Source organism: Myzus persicae, unplaced genomic scaffold (genome assembly GCF_001856785.1).
Source record: "Myzus persicae strain clone G006 unplaced genomic scaffold, MPER_G0061.0, whole genome shotgun sequence".
NCBI lineage: Eukaryota > Metazoa > Arthropoda > Insecta > Hemiptera > Aphididae > Myzus > Myzus persicae.
Genome location: NW_019102150.1, coordinates 177344 through 205207, shown reverse-complemented (window position 1 = coordinate 205207; position 27864 = coordinate 177344). Strand labels below are relative to the sequence as shown.

Here is a 27864-nt window from a genome sequence, read left to right as displayed (position 1 = left end):
TTTGTAACTCCTGCATCAGTGTTTAGTTGCGCATCAACATGCGAGTAGTTGTGAGTACCTACTTACTAAGTGCGATAGTGGAATTTGATGTAACTATATTTTTTCAACTCTTCGAGTAAAGAAACTTGGATAGTTTTCCGTTATTTTAAATATCATGTGAGTAGAAATGTTGTTTCTGGATGTAGCCGCTGTATTATAAGTTGATGTTGTGTTAAACTTTAATGTATATGTCAAAACTAATTATACAGTGAATAAAATGCAAATAGACAAGTGTAGAGTTTGTTATTGATTTTGATTTTAATTTTATTTAAATATGTACTTGTATTTAACTATCATTCTGGATTATATAAAACGATAATAATAAATGGGATGATTAGAACATATTAAGATCTTTATTATTTGGAAAATAATCATCTTTTTTCGAATTAAACACATAAACGATTACTGACGGCAACGTTGTGCGCATTTGGGCCATAAATTAAGATATTGTGATTTTTATTTTGAGAACAAATGTTCATAACCCTATGATCGAAAATGGTACTAACAGCTTTAATTATTTTTGTCACCAAATCAAATTTTGGTTTACTCTCGTACCTTCAGTCAAGTATATTAATTATCGGTATTCATAAAAATTTACCGATTCTAATATATCCGTCTATAGTGCCCTGATTACATACAATAGTCAACTTTTTCTACAAAAACAATGTTCGAATGTCATACAATTATACGAGCCCATCAAGCAACGCCATTAAAATCCGAACACTACCGACGCAATACAACTGGTTTCTAACGCGACTTCCCACTAATAATAATTAATAACAATTACTTCCCCCATACACACGCACACACACAATACCTAGCACACACACGTCACAATATTGTCTATACATAACGCCTTAATAAATTGGAGTTCTGTTTTCTGTAAACTGACTAAAAATCAAATCTGGATAGGATAGAATTGACCACACTTGACCAGTTGTTTTCAACCTGGGGGTCGAGACCCCCGAGGAGGTCGCGAATGATACGTTTGGGGGTCGCCAAAGAAATAGACGAAATGATTTTTCCATTTTATTTAAAAATAAAAGAAAGTTAATGTTTTATTTTGTTCGATACATAGGTATAATATATAATAACATGCCGAGGAGCGTAATCTTATACTCTTATCGATAGCGGATACAAATTATTAAATTGTTCGTAACCCGTATCGTATAGTCACTATACCATAGTAGTATAGTATATACGTAGGTATATTTGAACAATTTCAGTCGCATATATTTGTAATAATCAGTTCATACCTAAGTGTCATTCGGGCAGTACATGTATGTCACTCGATATAAAGGTTATGCATCCACTCACTCTTGTGTGAAACGGCGTTTTCAACTCTTACAGTAATAAAAAACAAATATCGGACAAAATTAAATGCAGAATCAGACTTAAGAGTTGCAGTCTCTAATAAACCTAATACGGAATCGATAATATCAAAAGTTCAAGCTCAAGTATCCCATCAACGCGTGAATAACAAGTTAAATTGTACATTTTTAAAATTTTATTTATGTATTTTTTTACATATAAATTTATTGTATAATTATTATTCTTGTATTGTTTTAAAATTATGTTGTATTATAAATAAACTAGCTGTCCCGTCACGGCGTTATTATAATATAGCTACATAACAAAAACCCTTTTTACCCCCTTTGAGGTCGAATTTTGAAAAACCTTTTCTTGGTGCGCCCCTACATTGCTTCGGAAACCTCTGTACAAAATGTCGAATCTCAAGACTCAGTGGTTTGGTCTGGGCGTTGATAAGTGCATAGGAGCGGTTTCCTGTATGTATATAGATATCTTAGATTTTATTGGTTCCTATGAAAAATAATTCGTTAAGTACCTACCTATAACTGTATTAAAACAATTAAATAATAAATTTTTTTTTTTGTAATTAGCCGAATTACCCGGCTTCGATCGTGTGTAGTTTTTGCTTTGTCAAAATGAACTTCCTAAATCAACACACATTGTTGTGTTGTAAAATATTTATTTAAAATTTTTACGTAAACAATTTATTTTTGCCCATTTCAACCCTTAAAAAACGAAATTTTGAAAAATCCTTTCTTAGTGGAACTTGAAATTATAATATTAATCCATTCTCAACATTTCAATATATATTATACATACTCAAATAGATTCGGCTTCACGTTGATTATTGCTAAAGTAACTTTCATTTATATATAGAGATTAAATTTTTAAGTGTGAATTAATCAAAATTGTATACCATATAAAAATTTTTTTCAGTAATTAAATCAAATGTTGATGAATAAAAAACCATTTTAGTCGCAGTTCAAAAAAAAAAATAAAAATTGGGTCGCGATTCAAAAAAGGTCGAAGGCCACTACACTAGACTACCAATAATTATTAGTACAGTACGATTTTAGAGTTTGTTGCAGTTTATTTCCCAAAGGAAACTTGGGTAACAGCTGTAGTATTTTAATTGTTATACGTTAGTATAGATATAACGAACATATTTTGTACAATTATAACAGTTTGATAAATTAAATTTAAAATTATAAAATATAAATCAGATCTCTTATCACATGTATGTAATAATTATCATTTAAATTGTTCACGTTTCCACTTAATGAGTTATATGTAGTTTTGTTAAATTCACACTATGTATAATAAAATCATTTGTGTTTATCTACAATGAACATTACACCTGAAATATACACATTGCAACGTTTTAATTAAATCTTAAACAGACAATTTGAAAGTTGCATGTTTACCTGCAAGTGTAACTGTCAAATCATGATATACATTCCTGAGTTAGGTATGCACTCATTGGCACGAGCAACTTGTTGAATTCCACCGTTTTAACCCGTATTCATCATTACACTTATAGCGATCTTCTTCATTGGTACATTTACAACGACATTCGTCGGGATTATAAACTTGCGAAGGTGCACAATTCTGTAAAAATAAATAGTTAACAAACAATTTATTATTCTAAAAATCGGAGTAAAATTTTAAATCTCACTTCTTTTTCAATAACACAATCACACTTGCACTTCAAATGTTGGTCTACTGACACCGATTTTCGACCTTTAAATTCTAATCTACTCGGTCCATTATATTGTAAAGCAATGACCTAAACATTAAACACGACAACAGGATAAACACTTTTTTATTTATTATAATTTAAGAGACCAGACAAATGTTTCAGGTTTGCTGTTAAACACGCATACTTCGAAGTTGAGGGTTTCGATTTCGGTCGGTCGACATGCCAATAAATCGTGGCCACAACAACCTCCGCATCGGTTCACTCGGGTGCACATTGGATAGTAATATAAACTTTGATCGTCAGTACCTTTCAGGCTGATCGTTTGAAGTTCAGCAGAACAGCTTGCCGCTTTAGGTATCAGCGTTGCTTCTGAACGTACAAATTACATGTGATATTATTTGTTCTAGGTTTATAGAATAACTATTGTAACGTGTATTATTTTTTCGGGTATTTATATTGATTATAAACTTACTTATTTCTGAGTCAGGTGAATTACGATCTGAAACGCAAAAAGACAATCCATATTTATTAATTTATTTTTTTTTTTTGTTCTAAGCTTATATTGATTAATATTAATCAATTCACTAAATATAAAAATAATTTATTATCCTTGCAGTATACCCTCCAACTTTTTTTACTTCACAAATTCAACCCTTTTATTCGATTTTATCACATGCATTAACCTACTTTGGAAACCTGTGGTGGCGAAAAGTTTTTGAGCATCTTTCATATTTGTGTCTGGCATGAATTTAGTAAACAGTTCTGAAACATTTGTCACTTGGTTCAATTCCATTATGACATTTAAAGGAATCTAAAAACATGACATGAATTAATAAGTCATACGTGTATGATGTGTTATTGTTTTACATATGTTGTGTTATGGTTAAAAAGCCTAAACGTCATTGATTAAAATAAGAAATATATGAATTAAGTTTAGTACGGAATTAATTTACACAGATAAAACTATACTATAATTTAAATAATCAACAAATATTTTATGTTTGTATTGTATATTTAATGAGATTCAAAAAATAAACAATTCAATCGAAACTGATGTCTAAGTACTTATAATACGTGTTTAACTTAATGTCTAAATCTAATCAACAACAAATTATCTAGTATATATGGTCTCCGGTGATAGTAATAAATAAATTGATCAATATCAATGAAAAATATTGTATTAAAGCACACAATTCAGTTAAACATTTAATTCTTGCTTATTGGGTTTATTGTCACGAAATTGACTGATTTTAATTATTTAGTTGACCTTATATATTATCAATTTATTTATTTAAGATTAAAAGAATCTACTCTAAAGAATTTTATTTTTCAATAATATTATCTTCATACAATCTTATTATTTTTTTTTCACCGTAATTTGAAGATACTAAACAGTTGATTTATATGTACTTGAGCACTTATTTACCTACTACTCATCGTGCTAATACGAATGTACCTTCTTCCACTTACCAAAGTATAATATGGTAAGTATGTTGTAGGCTCATATGAGTCACGTTGTCACGAAAGTGATAGAACTATGTACGTTTCACTTTAAATATTTTTATTTAGCTCTTAGGATTTAAACGAGTATGTACACAGAACACTTACATTTAATCAAATCAGATCGCGTTTGGATCTAATACAATGTATTATAATACGCGTACAACTACAGTACACCGTTGTAAAATGGCAAAAGTTACAGACATAGTTACTGACTTGTTATGACCTGTAAAAATGCTGTTCCGGCCAAGAGAAGTGATCAAGGGCAATATGATTATATTTCTGTTTTTAACTTCTCGTTTTATTCTCTCGTTCTTAGGCGGACTTCCTACTTAAAATAGGCTTGCTGGTTATTATAGCGTTGTACAATATGCATCGTTAATGTCGTCGGAATTAGAAATTATTGCGGTAAATAATAGATAGTAATGTAATACTACAAATATTTAATGGTAGTTTGAGGGGGCTTACAGTAATAATAATAATATATTTAAATTATATTATAACAGTGTCTGTGACCCGCTGGTTACAAAAACCTATCGCTACGCAATTAACTATTATCGATGAACATTTCGTAGCAAACTAAAGGCTAAATGATAACTATAAATTTATTACAATTTTTAATTTTAGTTTCTATATCGGTATGTATATAGTTGAGCGATAAGCAGGCCACCCATTGAATCCGCTGACCGTCACCGATAGCGTAAGTGCACTAATAGCGAGTGGCTCGTCTAGTTTAATAATTATTTGAATATAATAATTGTGTATTATTATATAAGTTTCAAGCATATTATTTGTGTAGGTACCTACATAAAAAAAGGCACTTTCGTTCGGAGATGCAGCACCAAACAATCGACGATAATATTATGTCTAGACAAATGAGTGTGTGGAATTATAATAATTATTGGATACATACGAGGCGGCACCACAATATCACACAGGTACGCGACACGGGGAGTCGGTATACGGTATGCGGTAGGTATACCTATAATACCTATATTAACGATTATCGACGAGACGGCGAGTAAAGGAAAAACTTCAATTTACTTCCCGCGGATGTCCGGTGATGTCGTCCGTGGCGGTGGATTCGAAGCAGATGACAGTGACGACGGACAGTGACCAACAGACAGCGGACAGCGCGTAGACAGCCAACATGGTTGCGAGTAGTCAGTGTGCGATGAATGCTGTTCGGTATGAGTCTAGAAGCGTCCGTTCTGCAACCGCGACGGCGTGCGTATGACCGTCGTCGAACCGAGCTGGATACCACTCGTGGGCATGTCCGGTCATCGTAGACATGTTCAATCAGTTACCCTGGTACGGCGGAACAAACATTCCGGTAAAAGAGTCGCATACCAACATGGCAACATAATCGGGTTGAAAAAAATGTTGGTGCGTCTTCTTTTTTTTTTCTTAACCACGATCATTTGCGAAGTAATAAAGTAGTGGACATGTACTTATCGTTAAATATTATCCATAAAAAAAATCTACCGCCAATCAATGTAATATTGCATGTTATACCTTGGGCATATGTTGTACCTATATATAATTAACTTAACTCAATGGTTATAATATTAATATTATTTCACAATAATCAATAATACATATTATAGAGCAAGGACTTTAATGCACTAGAAAATCATCAAATAATATTTATGCATGAAAAAGTTAAAAATAAACCATCAAAATAATATGAGCTAAAAAGTACAATTAAATAATTATCTTTCCACTTCGCATAATATTGTTGCCCGCAATCTTAGACAAAAATAAACGTAGTAAAGGGTTATAAACCTCATAGAGGGCTTAGTAAAATTTTGTCTGGCAGAATTTTTTTGAGAATGACAATCTAAAAAACCCACTGGCCATTAAGATGAGATTTCGATATTTTTAGAACGCTGCAAAAACAACTTAGAATAAATAAATATATATCATAACATTTTCAAGTTTTAGCTATAAAAATTAAAAATTCTATGGATTTTTAATCACAAAATTATTCAACTTTTAACGCTTAAAAAAAATTGTTTTTATATATTTTTATAAGTACTACTAATGAGAATGTTTGTATACAGTTTTTAAGTTTTTTAACGGAGCTCAATGTTTTAAAGCAAACAAACAATACAAAAGAAAAACTAAAAAAATGTGCAATTTCAAATATCTATAAATAGCTTAAAAAGATCTAAAATATGTTTAAAATTGTATCATGCCTGGAAACTGCTAATATATATTTGTCTGATATAAATTAAATCTTAAATTTATTTTTGAATTACAACAAACAAGTAATAATTTTTTTGAAACAGCAGGTTTTGTGTAAAAAGTGAGAATATTATTGTTTTTCCATCATAACTATTTCTTTTGGTTTTTTGTAGTAATTTTGAAAATTATTTGAATGGAACTTAAGTATAAAAAACTTAAATAAACGCATTGGTAATAATGTTAATACAACTATCGTTTACCTCAGAATGTAACAAAAGTGTTGAATTCGTTTGGAAATCGGTATTTTTCAACTGATGGGGACCATTATGTTTTATGAAATTCAAATAACAAACTAGAATATTTTGGAAAGAACACACTCGCAACAATTTGTCCTCATTGCTTTTTATTATATATTTTGATGATTTATCTGCTGTTTATTTCACTAAAAATTCTGATCTTTAATAATTAATATATTTTGAAAAAAAATCTTGGTCCTGGTAATATTTTAAATCATGATAAAAAAATTATTTTATTACATTTTGACTAAATATTATCCGAAATGTAATAAATATTATTACTCTACAAAATATCTTTTCGTTAAACACTTTTCAAATGACAGATGAACACGACAATCGTTTATAAATTACAGTCGTCTTTCGAACAAACTAGCATTTTACTGTAAGCAAGAATATAGGTAAACAACATTTCAACATAATATTGTAATAGATAGCCTTAAATAATAGTGTAAATAATATAAATAACGGAACGATCAGTGCTCTATGTATAATGTACATAATTAGTATGGTTTTTTTTTTCGGATAATTGAGCTCATGACACCACTAATGAATATTTGTTTCTGTTCAATTGAGTACCACCGGTGTTTTTAGTTCTTATTCTTATGGGTTCACACCTGAAATAGAAAAATCATTAGAATATATATTGGAATATATTTTATTTCCGCAGTAGAATATGAATTTAAACCGCTGAATAATCACCCGCAAGTATAATTGTCAAATCCGTATCCCGAAGTACATTCTTTGATTTCACGACATTCGCACTTGCACGTCGCCGAGTTCCATTCCTTCAATTGGTATTCGTCGCTGCACTTCTCTTCGTCATCTTCGTTGCTGCACTTGCAACGGCATTCTTTGATATTATACGTCTGCAATGGGCCACAGTCCTGCGGAAATAAATAGTAAACACATTATCGTTATTTGACGCAAACATATTATATTATTATGAAAACAATAAGAAAACTCATTATTAATCGCACTTCTTCTTTAACGACGCATCCACACTTGCACTTCAAATGCCGGTCTATGGACACCGTTTTTCTGCCTTTGAATTCTAATTTTCCTTCTCCGTTGTACTGCGATACCAATACCTATGAGACATTTCAATTGAGTGCCTTACCTAACTTTTAAGAGTTTCAAATAATAAAAGGTGTTTTGGTAGGTACATACTTCGAAGTGGAGTGTCTCGGTTTTAGTCGGTTGACAAGCCAACAGATCGTGACTGCAACACCCTCCACATCGGTCTACCCGCGTGCACGAAGGGAAATAATACAAACTTCGATCGTCGGTGTCTTTAAGGCTGATAGTTTGACTTCCAATGGAACAACTTGCCGGCTTAGGTATAAACGCAGCTTCTACATAGTGTACACACATCATTTTTAATTTTACAAAAAATATAAATATTTTATTTGTTTAATCAATTATTTCAAGTATTATATTTATTTTGATATTGAACTAGACATCATACTTCTTTCCATGTTTAACGTAGTACGACCTGAAACACACAAAACAATCATTTTACAATTTTACTAAAATGTATAGGATTATTATTTAGTTTTCTTTTATTAAATATTTTAAATGTATTAGAAAATATTAATAAGAGCAATAAAAATAGTTCCTATATATTTTGTAGGCAAAACAAAGTTACATACAGGTAGTTAAATTTTTAACATGTTTTCCCTTATCTCCTTTAAGCAATGCTTCTGGTAGAGGCGAGAAGTCCTTAAGAAATAATATACAAAGTTGGAGTGAAATTAAAATCGTATGTAAAGAAGAAATAAAAATAAAAAACATGTACATAATAAAGAATTTACATTTTACAAGTTTGGCAACTCTTAATAACGATATTTGTTCGTAAAATCAAAAATGTATTTTATCATTCAATGGCTCATAGCTGTACTGTAGTTCCAAATTAAAAAAAAAAATTGTTTAATTTAAATGTATTTGTTGTATTATGCTCATATTGATATGATACCCATTATAGATCGTTATTACTAACTCACACGTGTGACGTGCATCATTATCTACTATATTTCACTATTTACTTACTGACTAAAATTTAACCAAGTGTCAAGCTAGTGATCAAAATAATTTAATGACACTTTTGGTTGATATAACAGATTATTTTTTTCATTTGTGTTATATTTGCATGTTGTGACGATTATTGTAAAATGTAATGTTATTTCTTAATATATTATAGTTATAATGTAACATTAAAATTAAAAATTATATTGATTGATCCTTTACGTAGTTAAGTATTCAGTTTATTTTCTACATTTTTAATAAGTCAATCAACTTACTTTGAAAACCTGTTGTGATAAAACGTCTTTGAGCTTCATCCATATTAGTATCTGGCATAAATTTGTTGAATAGGTCTGAAACATTTGTTACCTGGTTCAGTTCCATTATAACATTCAATGGAATCTAAAACACAATATGTAGTTTTAGAAAATACATCGAGTGTAAAAATTATATAATAATAAGTAGGTAGTATTAATTTTATAGATGAATAATGAAATTCAACCTCAACTTCAAATTCAAATCTTCCACGCCCAATTTTGAGAAACTAGGTTATAAATTTTCAGATATGGATCAAATTAAGGATACAACGAAGAAAATATAAATTATAGTTTTTCTAAAAAAGCAGTTCTGTTCAATAATATTTAAATTAGTTTAGTTAGTAGAAGCAATATGAAAGACCTCTATTTAAGAAAAAGTATTAATCTTATCTAATGGCCATGATTCCTGAAGCAAAATTTTCGTTTCAAGATCGATATTCGATAGAAATATTTAAAAATAAAAAATAAACTTTATTTAGATATTAAAATATTACATTGTGCTCTACGAATTCAACAATGTGTATCGTATGTGACTCATGTAGTACACAACGTGTACGATTAATGTTAATTGTATTATCAGTAGGTACTACCTATTATTTTGCTTTTAGGTTCTAAACGAGTATACAAAACACTTATTGAAGATAATTTACTCAAACGAGTACTAGACAATATTGCATTATATATTGTTATAAAATCAAAATACTGACGGATAGTAACTAATTTTGTATGACCTGCAAAAATCCTCTTCCGTCTGAGAATGCATCAAGGGCAATATGATTATTTTAAACTCGTCACTCTATTTTATAACTCTTGCGCTAACTTCCTACTTAAATAGTAGATACTGCAGGCTTACTTATAATAGTTGATACTATTTATTATTCATATCGTTCATATTATTCTAAAATGTATCGTCGAAATGTACTAGAGTAAAATATTAAATAGTTAACATTCATCATAATTAAAGTGAAGAGGTAGTATATCTGAACGTATTAAAAGATATATTTATATAAAAAATATACTACACTCTAGTCAGTGAACATTTATGAAAAAATGTTTTAGTTAGTTACACATTTACAATCTGCTTTTATTACACAGCATTTGTACAAAATTACAAATGATTGTACATCAAACAACGATTTGTGTGAAGGTTAGACTAGAGTACATGTCCATCCACTCCCCGTAAAAATAAAACTTTTGGGAGGATTTAAACTTTAAATGAATCATTTTATAGTCGGCGACTTAAAAGTGCAATCAAATTTAAGACTATAAGCCCATACCGTAAATGCATTGATAGTATGCAATTTAACTAAACTTTGTGAACATTTGTTTCAAACTCCTTTTATAGTTTTGTCTTATCTAGTCAAATCGGATTTTATGATATTCTTATGTCAATGGAATTCTATACCAAAATCATTAGTAGGTAACTACAAATGATCCGATATTAAACCTATAATAACTGACTAAAATTTCTAACGAACAAGTAATTTATAAAATCCATTAAAATCATCAATAACCATAGGTCGGTGGGTACCTAACTATATAGGTAATTACATGTAGATGGTATAATAAAAATCAGATCAATAGTCAATAAAATAAGTATACTTAATTCATGGATAATTAGTTCCTTAATATTAGGTACCAAGAAACATAACCTATGAATAACGGAAAAACATTAGTTTTTAGGTCATTAAATATATATTATGAAATGTCAGTGGATTTTGTCAGGTTCTCATAAAAACTCACTATGATTATGATCTACAGGCACCATTGTCCATTTGCTTGCTATTATGTATTACTTAACAGCTCGGTTTAACAGTAAATTTAAATATTAGAGCCACAGAATATGTTTTTGTAGTAGTTTCTTAATAGAATGTTTAATTATGTGTAGGTATTTGTACGAAAATAGTTCGTGAATTGAATAATTAAATAATAAGTGAATTTTTATATTATGCAGTATTTTAATTGTATTAACTATTACAATACATCGAGACTTCTCTATAATATACTCTATCCCTATTTTGTTTATTTAAGTTTAAGCCCCACGTTTCGAGTCAACTGTACTTGTTTGACTATGGTGATTCTGTTATCTTGAACCCGGTCGACAATAACTGTACGAGATATTTTAACATTTAAGGAAAAAGACGTACCGTCAAGTGACAACTATGAAAAAGAGCCAAAAAAAAGTATATTCATCGTCGCTGACTGCGTGCGTAACGCCTTTTTATCGATATCGACACACAGCGTGAGTACATTGTAGTTTATTAAAATAAAATAATATGATGAACGGAAATGCAACACACACGAGAGTAGCACTGCAGAAAAAATAAAGCGCGGTATTTAAAATAATTTCACAGGCACCTTGAAAATACACCGAGTATTAAAAAAGGTATGGTGGCAATTATTTTCCATTCGTCCGTTGTAATCTATTAAAAACGAATCAACAAAAAAGGCCGACTTTTCCAAAAAGAAGATAACAGTCATTACTCATTAACAAACTCTTAGGACGGCACCCTAAACTGCGTATTATTGCATTAAACATGATTTTAATATTATAGTTACGGCGTGTTTATTTTGAGGCTCAGAATCTTATTGTATTATATAGTAGTTGCGCATAATAGTATATAGAACATAAGTGCTAATACGAACATAAAATAATAAATTGCTTTTATTTAGTTCAAAACTACCTGTACAATAATTATGAATATGTTATGCACCTGCAGCCATTATAATAATTATTTTGAATTCCATAGCGCGTACCTATACCTGAGTGTACGCAACGGCACGACGCCGACGAGAGGATAAACATTAATATGCTCGTGTTTTTAGACGTCTACTTCAAATTTAAAATGTGAATTAAAATTACAAACCATGAACATCATATAACGTTATTAGACCGCTTATTTATTTCTACAATATTGATAAGTACTTTATTTTTATTGATTTAACTGGCTATGCAATTATTCTGACTCTGAAGTTTATTCTATTTGTACAAAAGTTAATTTATGTTAATGGATACTGTCATTTTCATAAAACTTCCTTTTAATTTATAATAATAAAAAATTATTAACTTGTACAATAAGTGCAGGCTCAAAATCGAATTTAATTTATTATTAGTATCTTTTTTTTTCATCAGTTACTAATTATACAATTTTGTTGATCTGTTAGCTCTTCAGATTTTTATTTATGCCCTATTTGAAAATTGTTTAAAATAATTAATACAAAATCTACCTACAGTCAATAAATTTGATACCTAGGTATTTTGATTAAAAAAAAACACACACAACAGAAATGACTAATGAATATTAAAATTCATGACTTCCATATGTGTAAATAATGCTATAATGTGTCATTCACTGCCCATTGGTCACTCGTCATATAATATTTTAATAATTAAGAACACTGGGTGATATCCTTATCATGTATTATCATCAAGCAAATTATGTGCAAAGGACTAGGTGGTTTTAAGTTGATATTAATTTTATACTTTAAGACTATATAATATAATACCTACGGTCTTAAACATAATTTATAAATACATAATATGAAATGTACCTATTGTATATTTTAAGAACAAGAATAGGTAGGTAACATAATATATAAAACATCAATTACAGTGATTTTATGTGTAAAAATTGCACCAGAACACGATGTCGGTCGCTGAAGGTCGTTCAACAATAGGGCCATCAGAGAGTGAAGGTTCATACTATTATTCTATTATAAAGTTAAACTTAGAAGTCTATTTTAGTAGTTTTATAATTCGCGGTCGAACAGCTAGGTGGCAGCTATAGAATCTAATACACAGCTAGGAGCCCAAACTGCCCTCCTGAAATGGCCAGTAGTGTACGACCTACCAAAACATAAATGATTCGTGTTATTGCATTCGTTCCGATCAATGTCGCTATCACATAATGATATTGACATAACTAATTTAGAAACATGAACGTAAATAGTTACATTTTTGTATTATTATTTTGAAATTGTAGTCCTATAGATCTATGCAGTACAATGTATATCTATGTACCATTATGGACTATAATTAAACGTACAATATATACTTTAGGTGATCAAAAATATGAATTATTCTTCCGACAGTCAACTGATATTTGTTAACAAAATATAGGTTTTATATTACAATGATCGGAACCGAGTGCATTTTGAACATCACCTTTTTTTAAACTGAGGGCAATTCGAACAACATCTTTTTCTGTCCCGGGCGCAATATTTGACGAAAATAAAAGTGCGATTCGGCCATAACCGGCAGGCCGATCCTGCTCACTTGGTCCGTGATAAAATAATCACCTAACCAGATCGTAGAAAGCTCAGATTTGAATTACAACACGTCAGAATAAACAAAAAATCAAACCGACTTTTGCGGTCTACACGCGACACTATACCTACCATAGGTTTATCGTTCACATTTCACCCTCGTCTGTTATCATACACGGCGTGGTACTGCAAATTAATTTCCGGTTGTCTTAACCGAGCACGGCCGGTATAGAACCAAGCGGAAATGGTACACGAACACGGTACGCGTCGATGGCGGCGGTACGACGACGCGTACCGAGCGGCTTCAAGCCGTCGTCCGCGGCGCGTACGAGCATGAATAATGTGACACGCCGAAAAACGCGCGCGCCGAGGCCGCGGAACGTGGCCGATAACAGACAGGCTGTCTTATTTACCTCTTCCGGATTCGCGGGGAAGTCTTCAGCTGACGAGGAGGACTGTCCGGCGCAGCAGTGTTCGCCGACGGCCGAGCTGGTGCGCAACGGGCGAACGAGGTCTCCGTCCAAGTACGCCGAACGCGCGTTGGGACCGTATTTGGCGGCGGCGGCCAACAGCGACCAACAGCTGACGACGGCGACCAGCGTGCCGGCGATCATCGTGGTTCTCGTTCGGCGTCGCGTCATCCGTCCTGTCGCCTGGTCGGCGTGCGTGTGACGACGCGTCGGTGCCGGCGCAGCAGGTGCGTCAACGGGCGTTTGCCCCCCCCCCCCCCCCGGGCACCCGTCGCGATATTGTGGGGGTCCCGTGCCGGGCCGTTTGCGGCGCGACGATCGCCGCACGCCGTTTCGCGCACTTTCGCAGGAGACGGACGTGGCGTTTCGTTTTGGGGGCATACTTGCAGCGATGTTCATCACTGCGCAGGATCGCGGCGGCTATGATTTACGACGTTACCGGTCGTAGGTATACGCGGTTAGGTGAGGTTAGGTTTGGAATCGGCGTGCATTATGTGCCGCTCGTGTGACGTGATCGTTCTGTACACTTTGCAGGAACAACGCGAATTAATATATTTTGGATCCACATATTATAGCAGAGGATCGCGTGGTCGAAGGATCGCAGAATCTAGAGCGATGATCCGGCTGGAGGGGGGGGGCGTTCATGTACGAGACACAAATATTTAGCTTGTTCGTTTTTAAATCAAGTCAATCTCAGTATCAAATCCATCATAATATGCGCTTATTGTTGAATTCTCATTATTCAGAGACGATGTTCCTAATACACACAGGGTGATTCACAAAGCATGCCAGACCAGAGTTTTTCTTTAAGAACAAACTTATTATAGTTCTGATTTTTTTTAATTTTTAACATTGCAAAATATATAACCAAGCCATATTTCCAACTTTACGTTCCATTGTTCCGTCTCCGAGGGGATGGCCCCGAAAAATGCAAAAGTCGATACACATATAACCGATACCATATAGTAAAAAATCCAAAAGTAAACATTGCATTTTAATCTCGCATCGTTGTTATTAATACATGTTTACCATAAGTACCTACCAATATAATAGTTGATATATTGTGATGAAAATTAAGAAAAATAATTCCAATAGTACTCCTGAAGTCGCAGGACTCGCATGTCTTCCTCCATGCTCCCTGCACCTTTGCGGTATACCTTGCAGACCTAGTGTCATATGACGAAGTTTATTGTAGACCAATCTTTCGTTATAATATAATAATTACATAACACCACCGATAGCGAAAAAGAACTTGTTCTTAATTTTTAAAAAAATAATTGTGTGCATTTACAGTAAGTTATACGTTTTCCGAGAAAAAGTATAATATTTTTTTATGGGTATTTTAACAAAACGTAGTTGAAAACAATATTTTACGTAATTTTTTCCGTCGTCTGACACGCACGTATTAATCTTTTTCTCGTTAATATCATTGTTTATTATCTTATATTTTTTGATATGAATTAAAACTAAACAGCCCAGTTTAACCTTACAACATTTTGAAAACGAATTTCATTAATTTCAATTAGTTACTATTATTTGTCAAGCTTAATATCAAATACTATTTAGCATTATTTCTCTTAGCTTGGATTTTTTTCAATCAGGATGATAATTTGTAATATCTTATTTGTATTTAGTCCTTTGATTATAATTCGTTTGTACATTTATTTTCCTATTTAAAAACGTTCTATGCATATCTCATACCTACTGTTTTTTCTTGCATGTTTTTATTTATTATATTTGAAATTTCCTACATAATATTATTTAGCACTTTCTTTGATTAGCAGTTCTTAACAAACCATTCGTTCCAGACTTTTGGAAACTGTAATTATTTAAAATTTCAAAAATTAAACTCACATTTTGCTTTTTAACTATTCATGTTTAATCTTCATTACACTGTATCACTAATTGTATCAGTTTTCAATTAATTAATGCTCACAAATTTTAAGATAAAATACAAATACTAAACCGTAACAATAAACATAATCTTTGTTGAATTACTAGTAATACTTATAAATTAATCCCTCTAATTACTAATACGTTTGGACATCCATTCTTGGAGAATGATAAAAATTCATATCCAAACATTAGTAAACATCAAAAAATGAGAAACCTACCTACGCGTTTAAGCTAAAATAATATTATTATTAGTGATCGATTCATATTTAAGATTACAAACTAGTATAATTGGTCAACTGACAACAATTACAATAAAATACTATGAATGTACGAAACAATAGACTGTTTTATAATAGCAATAACTAATAGTTAATAAATAACAAATAACACAAGCACTTTGAAGTAGGTACTAATACTACTATTACTACTGATATATACACATCAGCGGAAACTGATTATAATACCTACCCAACATTTTTTCTCGAAATTAAACGTCGTTTTCGAATTTACGACTGCAATAAGATTCGCATTTTGATTTAACCTAAAAAGGTGTTGTAATAAAAATGCACATTATTCGTTTCGTTTATCTGCAATCGCAGCGAGTGTCCTATTATAATACAGTAAACTTATGTGACTCATATTAAGTCATTGTGTGAGCGCGCGTGACAAGTAAAAAACTATCACCTGTCCTGTTAATAAATAACAATAATAATATTATGTTTAGTACACACGTACAATACTCCCGGCTACGCGTCTTGTAGTACTTGTATACGAACACATTTTATATTTGGCCTACGAGCGTGCTCTCATCCGCTGTCGCCGTCAGTGGTAGGCAATAGTATAGTAATATTATAACAATTGGTGACAATTCAGTCGGCTCTTCACTCGACGACGGCGGTGCATATACTTGGATGTGAATATGTGATTGAAAGATTTTTCAACGCCGTCATTCCCACCTCCTAAATAAAAAAAAAATTCAACGCCATAATATTTAGACTTTGGGCTTATTCTATTTTTAATACTTCAGTCACTTTCGAATTTCGAACCATTGTAAAAATTAAGTCATTATATAGTTCAAATATTTGGAAAGCTAACTACAAGATCAGTATAATAATTAATTGTAATGTATACCTTTAAGTTTTTCAGAATATTGTCACTTTTACCATGACATTATATTATGTAGGTTCTTACAAGTTACAACAACCACTTAAAACTCGGCATCATGCAGAAAATTAATATTCTACATTGATGCACTCGATTTGAGACAAATTATGAAATAATATTATTCTTTATCTCTGTGTTGTTATTGTAGTACTTAGTTTAGAAGCTTTGAAAAGCGATGCAAGAGTAGGCATGGGAGAGCTTCTTCAAACCGTTGACCTTCCGGACTTATTCCGTGTGGTCCTAACAAATGTACCTAGCGATCACTATCAAAGGACCGCTGTCAGAAACACTGTTGTGCAGGTTTAAGGGCACCGGGTCAGAGACATCACGAGTGAGAAAGAGGAACTGGAGAGGGAGTGACACTCGTTGCAGCACTGTCAAGGTAGGTGAATTTAGCTTTGACCACGGGCAAACAAGCCAGCCCGAGCAGGAGTTGCGGTGAATGTGGCTTCGAGAGTGGTGAGCTGTAGGCCGGATCGAGAAGGAGCAGACAGAGTAAAACGGAAGGACGGTTACCATCGCTACCACGGTTCCGTCGGATATGCCTCACCGATCATGTTCTCCTTAACCTTTCTCTTTTTGCACCACGGGTGGGACGGCGATCATGGATGTATCTATTGTGAGGGTTGTTAAGTCGGCACATTTCCAGACTACCTCCCATTTGTGGTTGTATATACTTAGTTTGTATTGTTTTAATTTTAAATAAACCATTTTGCACCGGAGTAAGTAGTTCTAACGCTGCAGTTCCCTCCGTGATGACGGGTCACAAAGGGAACAAAATGCTCGGTTTAGAAATATATAACAATTGTTTGTGCGAACATTAATATTATTCATTTTCATTTTGTATATGATATCTAGTTATATGTTATGACTTATGATATTGGCATTTAACTTTCATTTTCATAACTATATCTAAAAATATTTAATTTACATTTAAATTTTACTTTTTTTTATGGTGGTGCATAAAAATTAATAAAATAATACGAATATAATATTGAGCGTTATTTTGTACGTATTATTTACTATTAAACGAAATATATTTTTCTTATAGGTATATTCTAGTTGTACCACGCTCAAATCGTGAATAAGAACTTACATTTACACCAGCTTGTATTTATTAAACCAAAGACATTTAGACAAATATAAAAGATGACAACCAAGCTCATTCATAATTTTATCATTCATTAACTTAAAACGTAAACTGTTATCTGTTATAATAAACATTAACGTACCTATAAAAGTTGTTATCTCATACATTCCGAAATCATATCAGAAAATCATTGACCAATGCTTTCAAACATATGATACGCCTTATCTTTATGATATTTAGGCAACACATGTATCATTTAAGCTTTTGAAGTGCATTGTAATAATTTACAATTCAAATAATAGCAAAATAACTATAGTGGTAACTTAAATTTTAAAAATAGTTATTAATATGATACAGTTCTATTTTGGAGCGTGAACAGTAAATTGAATTGTAAATTTACTTATTACCCACACTAAAATAACAAAATAATATTAAGCATTTTTACCTTTGATACAATTTAAAAAATTGGATTTTTACTGTTGGAAGTAAAAGTTATTATAGAATTATTATTTCTGCTTATTGTGTGACCCTAGACACTGTTAAATCATCTCCTGGGTGCCATTTAATGTGTTTAAGCAAAATATTAAATAGCATACTATGTATTATTGTGATGTCAAATATTATTATGTATTATTTATATTATACAAATATTTAATATTGTAATTGTTGTCGTTTTTAAAACGTTTAAAGACTTAATCATATTTCATATAAACATTTTAAAATCAAAAAAATATTTAGTTGCACCTAAGTTATTTTTTGGATAATCTATTTTAATAGTATCTAATGAAAAATAGTTCATAAATTATTATAATACAATTAATATACTATAATATGTATATTATATAGATAGTGGGTAAAATAGTAATGGGTAAAATAGTTTTAGAAATTAGATGTTATGCCAAACTGAGCATTCTCTGTAAACAATTCCGAAAAGTAATTTACATTAAAATGAATACAGTCGAAAACAATAATTTACATTTGGAGTGTGTCACATTTTTTTGTGTTTATTATATTGTTTGAATTTTGTGACTTTGCCAAAAACAAAAATTCTATTAAATAAAACATATGGTTAGTGAATAGTAATCGAGAAAGGTTGACTACGCGTAAAGCAAAATTATATTATACGTATTATTAAGGCGTTGGCTTATACGAATATGATTTATTGAAAATAATACTATGAATATATTAAATGAAAGCTTTTAACAGTTAAATAAGTAAATATCTCAAAATATGTACTGAATTTTTCAAAAACCCATGTGTTACATCTATAATGCAAGTATGTATATTAGATAATTTTTTTTATACACATGTACATATTTATAAGCCACCTTCACGACTTAGGCCATCCTTTCCCAATATTAAAATTCAGAAAAAACAACGGCGATAAATATACATAATAACACAACCTAAAATTGAAGATATTATAGACTAAATAAAATGATGAATATACAAATTGTATAAATTATATTTTATATTCTTATGTCAAGTATAGGTACACGCTTATTATGGTGTTTTTGATTTGTTGCTGGAAAAAAATGTAAATTCTTATTAAATTAATTAAAATGATTATTTATTTTTTAAAATTGTATTCAACAATATATTATTTTACAATTCACGCATAAGCATTGGAAAAATCAAATTTCTAATTGAAAAAATGTTTTAAAAAATATCTATTCTGGAACTTTTAAATACCTTTGTTAACCTAACCTAACCTTTGTTTTTTAGATGTCAGATTGTAGATTTTGGTACACTATACCTAAAGTAACCACGACCATCACCGAAGTTTCACTATATAATTAAATTAACGATTTGAATTAAAATAATTGTGTTTAGTCCACTTTACCAGCAGACAATTTCGTTCAAAACTGTTTATAGATGTCTCGTATTAGATATTTTTGTATCCCAACATACAACTATATTTAATTATATTATTCCGACTATTCCCGAGCCAAAATGGTGTGAAGCGAACGAGAGGTACTTCTTCACAACCGGGAGGTTAACCCAACCGGCAGCCTCGAAACTCGGTCAGACTTTTTCACTTTAAATTTAAATTTTGTAAACTATCATGACACTATTTATGTGTCTGCAGTTATAAGTTATTGTAATGCGTCTATGTTTTGGAGATATTTTTTTTAAACTACGCCTACTGATTAACAAGCCGATAAAAAAAAATCAAATGGTATACAAAACCCTACTATCTGGGTACTTGAAATCCTTTCAACACGTCTGCGACGACCAGACGTTCAATCCACTTGACCGGAATTCTTGATCTAGGTAATCTCAGACAACAGTTGTACGCACAATGGGCCCGATCACCATGTTATTGGGATATTGGTTTTTTTTCTTTATCCGACGATGTCTGTAGTTCCTGTGAATAATAATTTCATCAACAATTTGCTTAAGCAATGAAACATTTTTTCAATGTGAATCGATGAGTTTCTCTTTTTAGATTTCAAATAATAATTATAATTATAATAATATGAGATTTTTATAATATTATGCTGTTAAAGTAGCTCAATATTTTGATGAATTTCTACACTTTGAGAAGTCGACGACGGGCGAAGTTAAGGAAGTAATACATGAACCGAAGTGTTTGTTCGACCACTGTACAACGACGTTTAGTAATAGAAATATTAATACAATAAGTTTAAATCGGTTTTTTTTATGGTATTTCACTTTATATCTTAAAAATGGGTTATCAATTGAGCATGTTGAAAATCATACTATTGTTTAATTTTTTAATATACCTAACAAAATATGATACGAAGAAACGACACATAAAATTGTGTACATTTATAAGTTACATTTTTTACGCGGTAATCTGGTGACTGGTAGGTTTAAATACCTATTACCTATTATTTATTAGTTATTACTCAATTTTCTAAAGCATATTACTTTTTTAAAATATAAATTCAATTTAAATTTATTGTTCTCTTAAAGGTAAATCGTATTTTATTCGTTTCTTTCAAACGACTTCTTAGTATTGGCAGTACTGCTATCATCGACCATTTTCCTTCCATACTTAGAAAATAAATGGGTACCTGCACTTATTATAGTGATTATGCATTTATGCCATATTATAAAATATTTGCATTAATATCATATTAACTCAATACGAAAATACTACCTAGCTATTTATCTACAACTATACACGCCTGCAATAATATAATTATTAATTATATTTTAATTTCATTACAGAAATTATTGTATTAAGTCGTATGAAAAAAGTTGATTTATTGTCTTGTGCATATTATATTGTTTACATATTATTATACTATCTACTATTGTTGAACATTCGCTAAATAGAAATGCTGTGGAATTAAATAATATCATAATACCCAATAATGTGTTTATTTATCAGTAATAATATGGCGTCATACTATGCCGGAACTATTATACGGTGAAAAATACTAAATATTTTCAAAACTTGTTGACACTTTCCTTAAATCAGCTATTAAGACTTGTCGACCTTGCTATTATAGTACACACAATAATATTATAAGTTGGTCTAATAACCTCGTTTTGAACTATAAAAACATTTATATTAGGAAACAAGGACTATATAGCATGGTCATAATAACATTTCTTTTACACCAGAAATTTCTAATCGTATCATATTAATGCAGTATTTAGTTGAGTACATCAAAACTCAAAATACTACTATACTACAATAATACCTACCCTTAAATCTTAAAATTGTTATTGAATCGTGATAACTCATAATACAATATAATATATAAAGCAGTTGAAGTTAAGTTTATTGCAGTATTGTTTAAACAACAGTCGGTGTATTATTATTTATGAAATAAATAGTTTTCACGATTTGTTTTTGAGATTTTGCAAAATGTTTTTATTTTCTAGGTACTTTCAAAATGAATTACAAATAAAAAAATTGCGAAAAAAATATCTCCTCCTTGTGGTGCTAAAATGTATCATCAGTCGAATCTTGGATTTCCCATTCTAGATTTTTAGTCCTATGTTACCTATACATGATTAGTGAATCAATTTTGTGTTGAATATTAATTTTACTGTTTTCTTTCGCAGATTTTGTTTTAATTCTAACCGTCAATATAGTATTAGGTACACAACATTTAAGTAGCAATTATTTAAAGCCAATATACCTACTTCAATTGTTTTAATTATTGAAGACAAAAATCTGAGCCTTCTAAATTATTTAGGTACACAGAAATAAATCAGTAACAGAAAACAATTTAAATCCGTAGAAATATATATATATCAATACACATTTTCTTATAGGACATTAGCATAATGTGTGTAAATAATGCTCAATTACATTCGATTCTAATTATATATTAAGGATTGTTACATATTAGTTATAATAGATATAGTTAGTGTGAAAAATGAAAACAGTAAACATATTAAAATACCTATTTATTTTATAATATTATAGTATGATAACTGTTTAAAAATTAAATTAAAATTATAGACGTCTACTTTATGATTTGATTTTAAACTATACAAAGCAAAAATATATTATTTACAATTTATATCGAGAAATTAATTCTTAATATCTAGTACTTCCATGTCAACTGTCAAGTGTTCTGAATTATATACTTGTGTCTGGTAAAAAAAGAGTTGGGTCAAGACTATAATATTGCAATGATCGTCCGTTAAAAATAGACTCAATCGGATCAATGATATTATGTTGATAATTCGTAAAGAATTTTATAATTATAAAAATTAATATAGTAATTAATTTCATAATGATTATTTAAAAAAAATATGAATAATATATTGAGTATAATAATCAAAAATTAATTATAACTCATAATGTTCTAAATATTATCGGTATAGTATATTATCTAGATGCTATACTAAAATGAATATTATTGGAATAGAACAATAAAACACATTATTAAACGCAATATACCTATATCGACGAGAATTTAATAACATATTATTGTACTCGACATAGGCATAGTTGGTTTATATTAATCGTATTATGTTACGTTTAAGTCGTTTAAATCATGCCATTCCCATGGCAGTAAGTAATAACACATATAATTACATTTTTAACACATGACTTTATAAGATATGATTTTAATGACACTTAATTTTATGACCCATATCTATACGTATACCTTTACTATACAATCTATACTGATTATTGTAAGTTCAAAGTAGGTAAAATGTTATTTGGGATATTATTTTTTGAATGTTATACCAGAAATATAAACTATAATATTTATTTATATATTAATGCCCTCTAAATTTTAATATATTTAATCCTCTAGTGCAATGCCTAAGTTCTTATCGTCTCGTACCAATTGATCAAGTCACGAAGACGATGATGGTTGAATCTTGTATAGATTATGCAGTGGCAGAGGCGGGGAGGTTATAGGTTATACCCCCCTCTTCCCCGTCTACACATTAAGCCCCTTATTTGCGTCTTTAGTAATACAACCACATTGTATTTAAAAGAATTATTATTTATTACTTATAAGTAGGGCCCGGAACTTGATTCATTTGCATCTTTTTTTCTAATATTTATTTTCGGGGCTAGCCTTTACATAAATTTGATTTATGGAATATATAATTTAATGGTACGGTTTTTATTTTGCGTTTTTAGGGAATCTTATGATATTGATCGTAATGTTTTAGTATTTTTGGTGCATTTTATCAATTTGTATAGTTTTTTTTTTACATTTACTTGCATTTTTCTTCCTCTTTATCGACCTCCATACATCAATATCGTTTGCTGTCTCCCTGTACGATCATTTAATAAATTGTAGGCATATACTGTTCTAAGCCAAGTGCACAGGTGTGTTATTTTGATGTGCCGTCTCCCCTGCATTATCGTAATGAGATCCGACAGTTTACTGATACGCACACAACACTCGTCGGAGTGTTTGACGTTTTACGGCATTATGGCATTATTGTGGCATTGTGCCAATCTCAAATGTAGAAGTCGAAAGGAGTTGTTCAACTTATACAACTTTATTAACGGACAGTTGCCGATTTTTTTATTTGAAAATATTAAACACACATTAATTCGTTCAGTGTAACAGATTGATTGTTTAAAAGTATTTAACACAACGTAAATTTACACTTTGCAAAAAGTATATTTTTAAAAATGTTAAATCATAATGTAATTTATGGTATTTTTTTGGACATTTTTTGATATTTATAAGTCATTTTAATAATTGTTGAGTTAATTTATTAAAAATCTATACGTCATCAAGTTCCGGGCCCTACTTATCGCATGCCCCTCTCTCATACCAAATTTGTGGGCACTGTTGTATACCTATAATGTGTATATATGTAGGAATGTAGCGTAGGATATAGGATATGGTTATACCTATAAATACCTAACCTAATTATTTAATCTGATCAACATATTATATTATTACAGTCTGTATACTCTATAGTAAAGTACCTTGATCGACGAGCGATAAATGTATTCGTTTTGTTCAATCCATGGTTATTTATTTTCTTTACAACGCTTTCAGCATAACTCCAAGATTTTTATCTTTGATATTTTTGGAAATTCAACATACTACTATCCGTATGGTGACAATACGATTCAATACGATTTGTACTGTGTAAAACGAATACCAGTCAGTTGATAAGTGTCTAGAACAATAGCGTTTATTATATAAATTACCTACTGTAAATAAAAAAAGAGTCAGGTATAACTTGCCTGTGAAATATGTGCACGGTGTTTATTAATTTAATACAATTTTATCGGCAGCAGTTGTATTATAGGTGATGAAATAATTATTCTAAATCCTTACGGTAGTATTCGTAAACAATCGAAATGTCTAATGGAGCTCGTGGTCCGTAATGTCCGTATTGTACTTACTACCCATTTGCCTGTTATACCGTATGTAGAAGTATTTCCTCTCAGAAAATTCTGAACACGCCGCTGAACACCGGTCCGGCCCGGACACATAATTTTTATCAACGTTACACTATCACACCAATCATATCAATTCCGCACGTGGTACACGCTAGATGGCGCTAGCGCGTCGGCAAATTTACACCCTCCCCACCCGCCCGCCGACCCCGGAGCCAGACGCGCCGGATGCACACACGCACGTCCGACGACGCGACGGTCGCCGTACACGCCTCGGCATCAGCAACAGGTCGTCGGTCTCTCGCGCGCGCTCGTACGTTCCTCTCATTAATATCAGACGCGCCCGGCAAACGAATCAGTCCCCACGTTGCGTCCGTGTCCACGCGTGTGTGTGGTTTTTTTTTTGTGTATGTGTGTCTGTGCATCTATATTCCCTAATATCATTATAATATTGTTTGCTAATAATTGATATTGTCATCGTTACGATCGCGCAAGACGATATTTTCATTAATTGTTGCACCGGAAAATGTGAGACGAACGATTCGCGTGTTCACTCCGAGTTCAGTGCGATCCGCTTACGCGATATATCATTATTATACACCACATACGGCAGCGGACATCGCGTCAACACCCTGCTACCACCCCACGATATACCGCAAATACCTACGTGAAATCGCCCAGTGGTTTGTCGTCCGCGTTTGTTTGCGATTTTCAATTTTTTTTTTTTTTCCCCCATCAGTTTTTTGAGTTTTTGTGCCGGTATATTAAACGTCCCGCCGTTTTCCAGCTCTCGCGTCGCCCCCGTGTGAGAAAAACGACATAATATCATTCGACAGAAGCCGCTGGAGAACATGACCATGTCCTGTCAAGACATGGACGCTTTGGGCATATACATGGAGCTTAAGCTCGACCCATTCATAAACGAAGACATGAAAGACCTCTGGGACTCGGATTTGGATCAGGTGATTAATGATTACATATTATATTATTTGATTTTCCACCTATATGCACAATGCAAGTACCTAGTATACGATTTTTACTTTTTTTTGCTTCTTTCGAAAACTGTCGATTGCGTTGTTCAATAATAAGCTGTGAGGCTACAATAACGGCCAAACGATGTGTCCACCCGACCAGCTAGGTATTTCCGTTAGAAAAATGCGTTGTCTTTGTGCACGCAATACCGAATATAGTTTTCTTTCCATCGTAATATACTGTTCGAAAAACACTCAAACGTACATATTATTTCGTGCAATATAAAGTATATACACATACCTATATATTATTATCTATAGTTACAAACAACAGGAAATTAAAATCCAGCTGATAGTGCACAATGTTGACCAAATAACAGAAAAAAAAATCAAACAGTCATCGAGTACATTATTTTGCAAAACTAAATCGGCCGTATCACATTCCACAATCACATAATATATTATACTCCTATATACCTATATATTGTTTTGTGTGTACAGTTATAACTTGTAATATATACAGGAAGCTTGTACATAATAAAGAATGTATCAAAGTACCTATAAAAAAAATATATTAAAATCACCATCGAGCTCGAAATAACTAAAAATATAATATAATCCCTCGATATCAGCGATCGAAATGTGTTCAATAAATTAATATCCTTGCAAACATTTTAATCGGTCGTGTTTTTAATGAATCATATGAATTTCTGGTTTGACACAGAAAACGCCCACGGAAGGAAAAGTCCGTTCAGCGTACCAATATATAATAAATATAGGTACCTCTACCTACCTCATACATAATTTAACCGGGACGCGTGTGTGTGTGCAATTTATATACTTTTATGTTCATTGTATATATATATTATAAATTACAACTGCCAGTATTATAATATTATATTCCATTAAAAATTTTAGAAATGTCATTATTGATATAGTGTGAATATCATTATATTGAGAACATAAACCTTTTCTTACTATTTTATTGTAACATAATCATTTTCATTTTGCATAGAAATGAATTTAGCAATTAATATGCCCAATGTGTTTTTATGCATATTTTAACCGGGCGTGTGCCGCACAGAAAACCAGTTTTATAATAGTTGGATTAAAATTTAAAATGTCTCTCTATAACATACCGGCCCGTTGCGTTGAACTACCGCTGCGGGAAATTTCCGATTTTAATAACCGAAAAAAATATTTAATTAATGAACATTGGAGTCGATATATTTACATAACATATAAATACATCTTATCTCGAGCACTATTTATGCGATACGTGTGACCTTGAGTCGGTAGAATTTTTTATTGAATGTAGTATAATATGTACCTACTATTGTGAACATATTAATATGCGCCTGCATAGAAAACGACATTTGAAAGTTTGATCATTCTTTCACCTACACTTTCTTCATGGATCAAAGTGACTGTCAGTGATACAAGGGAATGTTTAATTTCTCGTGCACAATTATGTAGAATAAAAAGTGGTACTATATTATTATTTATGTGATTATTATACTATAGTTTGTCATGTTTTAATTTGTTTTTCCGTAGTTAACCAAAGCCTTAAAGGTGGCGATGACAATAAGGCCAGGATTTTATGTACAACAAAAACTTTGAGGAGTAGTTACCACTAAAATATTATATTTTATATTATGCTCTTACGAATATTCAGTGTGAACACATTTCTAATTATTATATTATTATACTCGTTTTATCAATCCGTCGGCCTTTGAAACTGATATAACTTATACAATATCAATTAAATCGTAATCAATTTTCGTACTCTCGTATTGTGCATCTTCAGCAAATAGAGGTATCT

At 31.3% G+C, this 27864-nt stretch overlaps 3 protein-coding genes across 5 annotated transcripts in view; 1 reads left to right on the top strand and 2 right to left on the bottom strand.

Moving 5' to 3' along the window:
* Window positions 1–1089: 1089 nt before the first annotated feature.
* On the bottom strand, window positions 1090–7245 carry LOC111031382 (vascular endothelial growth factor A-like). 2 transcript variants are annotated; one of them, XM_022311293.1, is made up of 7 exons: window positions 5357–5703; window positions 3737–3860; window positions 3522–3548; window positions 3234–3418; window positions 3026–3136; window positions 2775–2958; window positions 1090–2707 (listed from the first exon to the last, which is right to left on the bottom strand). In XM_022311293.1, the coding sequence occupies exons 2-6, from the start codon at window positions 3840–3842 to the stop codon at window positions 2827–2829; spliced, it is 561 nt and encodes a 186-aa protein (XP_022166985.1). In that variant the 5' UTR covers window positions 3843–3860; window positions 5357–5703; the 3' UTR covers window positions 1090–2707; window positions 2775–2826. The 2 variants fall into 2 exon arrangements, with proteins under 2 accessions (XP_022166985.1, XP_022166984.1); XM_022311292.1 differs by having other exon boundaries at window positions 1092–2707; window positions 5594–7245.
* A 283-nt stretch (window positions 7246–7528) lies between these two features.
* Window positions 7529–14298, bottom strand: LOC111031381 (vascular endothelial growth factor A-like). Of its 2 annotated transcripts, none has more exons than XM_022311290.1 (7): window positions 14048–14298; window positions 9330–9453; window positions 8498–8524; window positions 8200–8384; window positions 8010–8120; window positions 7732–7916; window positions 7529–7646 (listed from the first exon to the last, which is right to left on the bottom strand). In XM_022311290.1, the coding sequence occupies exons 1-7, from the start codon at window positions 14273–14275 to the stop codon at window positions 7565–7567; spliced, it is 942 nt and encodes a 313-aa protein (XP_022166982.1). In that variant the 5' UTR covers window positions 14276–14298; the 3' UTR covers window positions 7529–7564. The 2 variants fall into 2 exon arrangements, with proteins under 2 accessions (XP_022166982.1, XP_022166983.1); XM_022311291.1 differs by lacking the exon at window positions 14048–14298 and adding an exon at window positions 11516–11901.
* Window positions 14299–25344: 11046 nt separating this feature from the next.
* LOC111031378 (cyclic AMP response element-binding protein A-like) overlaps window positions 25345–27864 on the top strand; it is a 43546-nt gene continuing 41026 nt past the window's right edge. Inside the window, exon 1 of the mRNA XM_022311286.1 lies at window positions 25345–26033. Coding sequence (XP_022166978.1) covers window positions 25923–26033 — 111 coding nt within the window. The 5' untranslated portion in view covers window positions 25345–25922. The remainder of the gene's footprint in view (window positions 26034–27864) is intronic.

What these genes read in the sequence shown, in the direction of transcription:
- LOC111031382 (XM_022311292.1), bottom strand. Translation starts at nt 5,701, where the DNA reads ATGTTGGCTGTCTACGCGCTGTCCGCTGTCTGTTGGTCACTGTCCGTC. An exon ending in TCACCGGACATCCGCGGGAA is followed by an intron (nt 3,861 to 5,593) that starts GTAAATTGAAGT and finishes TCATGTTTTTAG; the next exon opens with ATTCCTTTAAATGTCATAAT. An exon ending in ATTGTGTTATTGAAAAAGAA is followed by an intron (nt 2,959 to 3,025) that starts GTGAGATTTAAA and finishes TTATTTTTACAG; the next exon opens with AATTGTGCACCTTCGCAAGT.
- LOC111031381 (XM_022311290.1), bottom strand. Translation starts at nt 14,275, where the DNA reads ATGACGCGACGCCGAACGAGAACCACGATGATCGCCGGCACGCTGGTC. An exon ending in TCCCCGCGAATCCGGAAGAG is followed by an intron (nt 9,454 to 14,047) that starts GTAAATAAGACA and finishes ATTGTGTTTTAG; the next exon opens with ATTCCATTGAATGTTATAAT. An exon ending in CCGAGACACTCCACTTCGAA is followed by an intron (nt 8,121 to 8,199) that starts GTATGTACCTAC and finishes AATGTCTCATAG; the next exon opens with GTATTGGTATCGCAGTACAA.